General features: G+C 33.6%; 1 protein-coding gene across 1 annotated transcript; it reads right to left on the bottom strand.

Annotated features, from left to right (window-relative positions):
• Positions 1-1,073: 1,073 nt before the first annotated feature.
• On the bottom strand, positions 1,074-3,043 carry LOC112495459 (nuclear transcription factor Y subunit beta-like). Its single transcript, XM_025092081.1, has 3 exons — positions 2,921-3,043; positions 1,463-1,753; positions 1,074-1,372 (listed from the first exon to the last, which is right to left on the bottom strand). The coding sequence occupies exons 1-3, from the start codon at positions 2,940-2,942 to the stop codon at positions 1,185-1,187; spliced, it is 501 nt and encodes a 166-aa protein (XP_024947849.1). The 5' UTR covers positions 2,943-3,043; the 3' UTR covers positions 1,074-1,184.
• Positions 3,044-3,561: the final 518 nt, after the last annotated feature.

The raw sequence follows: 3,561 nt of genomic DNA, 5'->3' as shown, positions 1-3,561 counted from the left end.
GCCGAACAAGTAGCTGGCGCCCAGTAGTTGTTTTCTCCCTCCTGCCCCTCCCACCCCCTTGCCAATACCCTGTCCTCCCGTTCCCTGATCCCCCTCGCCCACCAGCCGTTTAAAGATCCCTTGAAACCCCGCGTGCTCCTGCGTGAGCCCAACGTTTATCTTTTCGTTTTCGTTTGATTATATTTCGGGTACTATTTCTTTCTTAATAGCTCGATTGAGTATATTTAGTTTCATAGTTACTTTTCTTTGTATTACTCTGTTAGTCATCTCAAGTATACATTATATTATTTCTATTCTACGCCGTGTCCCCTTTCTTGGTTTCCCTCCCCCCACCGCGTCGCGATAGCTAATTCGAGAAGACCCTGGGCGGACAAAATCAGCCCAGTACGTCACAGTAGTCATCGACATTATAGAAGCTTTTGTTAGATTCAATGTTAGATAGTGAAAATTCTCATGTTTGAAAACTTTTTGTTGAACTTACCCAATTTTTTGTAGAATATTTCGATGCTATTTACTTCTTGTTCGCGTTTCTTGCAGTCTGTTGATGCCACTTTATGCCTATAATGGTCCTATGGACTATGGACTTTTATGTGGGTTGAAATTCCATAGGCCGTAAGCAGAATGCATTCTGCTAATGGCTTATGGAATTTTATGTGCTCCGGCCTTTAAAGTGAAAATTGGAATGGTTGGCAAGCGGATACGGAAGAGGAAGAGGAAGGGGAAAATGATAACTGTGTCAGGACGGAGGACGTGAGTGGAAAAAACAAAGAGAGAAGGGGCAAAAGAAGAGAATTAATGCAAAAATAAGACTTTATGTTTCATAAATACTAACTTTTTAATTATTAAAAAAGAAAATTTTATTAATATTTAAAAATTATTAATTTATTTGAAAAAGAAAACTCAAAAATTATAAAAATATTGTTTTAATATCAAAATTTTGAAGAACAAAACTTAAAAACTAAAACTTAAACATTACATAAAACTAACTACTACGTCAATTGAACCATCAAAAGCTGATTTCGAGAACACATAGATTATTTTAATTAATTACTATTTTGATTGTCTATCTGTTCTCGAAATCATCGTTTGATGATTCAATTAACGTATTACATGTTGCAAGAGGGGGCACCTCCGCCCTTGTCCCCCCTTCCGCCCCTCTTGGGGCACCGCCACACACCGCGGCGCTACAACCCACCATTTCCGCGATGGCGCTTGCAGCTTGCCCCTCGTTTGGGCTGTTGCTGCTGCTGTTGTTTTTGTTGTAGTTGTAATTGTAATTGTAGTTGTTGCTGCTGCTGCTGCTGCCGCCGCCGGTGACGGGCCAACCATCTCCGGTTACTGGCCTCGCCACCGACATGTTTTTTTGTTAAAGCTGTAATATTTAAAAAAATATTCAATAAAAACATAATTGATATATAAGTTATATGATATACATATAACAATTTCGCATTAAAACATATACCAGGAGTGGCTGCAGCGAGGCCCTGGACTAGCTCCATAATAGTAGAAACTTGCCGTTCCAGGGCCTCAAAGCGCGCGTTTTCTTGAGGTAAACAGGCGACTTGTCCCTCCTGAGCTTCATCTAGCTGCGGCTGCGGCAGCGGTGATAGTGGTGGTGGTGGTAGCAGTTTTGTTTCCTGGTCAGATTGTTGATTCTGACCAGACTGGCTTACTTCAACTTGGTCAAAATGGACAATCTGACCAATTTCTCGAACGTCGTCTGAGAGGCCCTTTTCATTTAATTGGAAATTCACTGAAACAGGAAATTAAATAATTTTTATATTATTATTTACAGTAATTTGAAATATGAAAGGTTCATGCATGAGTAAATAAACATAAGATAAAACAAAAATTTATATGTGATCAAGAATGTTTAAGTTTGCTTTTTATATTTGATATTTTATTTCTGCCTTTAACCATTTAAATGTATAGAATGCACTGTATTTTATTGTTATACCCCTCCTATGTTTTTATACTTTTATGTTCATAAGAAAATAGAAAATAAAATCTTAATAAATGTAATTGTGAATCACAAAGTATAGTATAGATTTTTAAATGAATTAACAGATGTTAGATTTAGTAAAGTAATAAAAGTAATTTTCAAATATTAGCAATTTTCAAACCTCCTACTCAACTGATTATCTACTTCCTTCAATTCAAGATGTATATAGAATAGTGCATCATGTATACAAGATAATCTTAGATTAACAAATTAATGAAAGTTTGAATTTTATTCTAAAGTTTCAACAAATAATGTTACCACACGTTACTTTCATGTTTCGTCAACTTAATTTGATTAAATATAAAAATAATAAAATTGTACAATATTCTTTTAAACAATTTGTATGCAATAACATTTAACTCGTCATTTATCTGGCAGAGTGTATTATATTGCAGAACTGAAATTTTTCATTCAAACATGGTGCACAATTTCTGATACAATCAACTATAATAAAGAGGTTTATACAATTGAGGACCAGATGCCATATTCGTTATAACATAAAGATTTACCATAATTAATACTAACCTATATTATATCTCACCATATCACTTGAGTGATTTCTTTAAGCCATCGAAGGGATGGTAATAAATAGAATATCAAAAAAAATTCTTTAATATAGACCCATATAGCTTTGCATTTAGGTAAATATTCATTCTTTTATGAATCCAATCACATGTAACGTTTATTAATCTTTTTCCATATAAGATTTGAACATTAATTCTAACTATTTTTTGGTTGACGTTTGACTATACATTTAATATAAATATGTTGAATAAAAAATATATATATATTAAGAAGCACATTTCTTTGATTTGAGATTTTAATTATATACTTAATTAATCATAAACATATGAATTTGCTTCTGGATCTTTCTAATAATTCCATACAAGATTATTTTAGGACATTAATTATAATTACCTTCTGATTGATGCTTAACCATAGATTCAAAGAATAAAAAATAGATATTTTAAGGAAGTTTCTTTGATTTGGGGTTTCAAGATTTCATACCGATTTACTTTTAGATCTTTCTAATAATTCCATACTAGCCTTCTTTTAGTAGTTTTCTCAAATTATAATTCAAGTAAACATATTTCAACTCGAAAGTACTAATAACAGAAACGTAGCCCGTGTTCACAATTATTTCAAAACTATTAAAAAACTGTTTAAACGTACTTACTGTTAGTAGCAGTGGCAATTGGTTGAAGAGAATGAACCGGGGGTCAGAGCAGCCAACTGTTGGGTTATAAGCTTTTCTCTCATTGGTTGATGGTCACGTTATAAAATTCGACCAATCAAACGAGTTTTCAAATCGAAAGTTCTTCCCAGGTAACAATATTTCGATGTTACGAAGAAGTCACCCGAATGTGTTACATACATATACAATCCACCAACAGGCATTTTAAAAATATTCGACATCCCAAAGTAGACTTTTGAACATAGATTAGCTTACAGATAACTTTTTAGTGGACACATATACCCCATTCGGATGACTTTTTCGAAACATTGAAAAAATTTAAACCTGGGTTATGCTGAATCGAACGGATTTTTTGAATAACTAT

The sequence above is a fragment of the Cephus cinctus genome, unplaced genomic scaffold (genome assembly GCF_000341935.2).
Source record: "Cephus cinctus unplaced genomic scaffold, Ccin1 Ccin1_scaffold0110, whole genome shotgun sequence".
Lineage (NCBI taxonomy): Eukaryota > Metazoa > Arthropoda > Insecta > Hymenoptera > Cephidae > Cephus > Cephus cinctus.
Note: the sequence above shows the minus strand (reverse complement) of the source record. Positions and strands in the feature narration are given on the sequence as shown.

What these genes read in the sequence shown, in the direction of transcription:
- LOC112495459 (XM_025092081.1), bottom strand. Translation starts at nt 2,942, where the DNA reads ATGGTTAAGCATCAATCAGAAG. An exon ending in GGTTAAGCATCAATCAGAAG is followed by an intron (nt 1,754 to 2,920) that starts GTAATTATAATT and finishes TTCCTGTTTCAG; the next exon opens with TGAATTTCCAATTAAATGAA. An exon ending in CCTCGCTGCAGCCACTCCTG is followed by an intron (nt 1,373 to 1,462) that starts GTATATGTTTTA and finishes TAAATATTACAG; the next exon opens with CTTTAACAAAAAAACATGTC.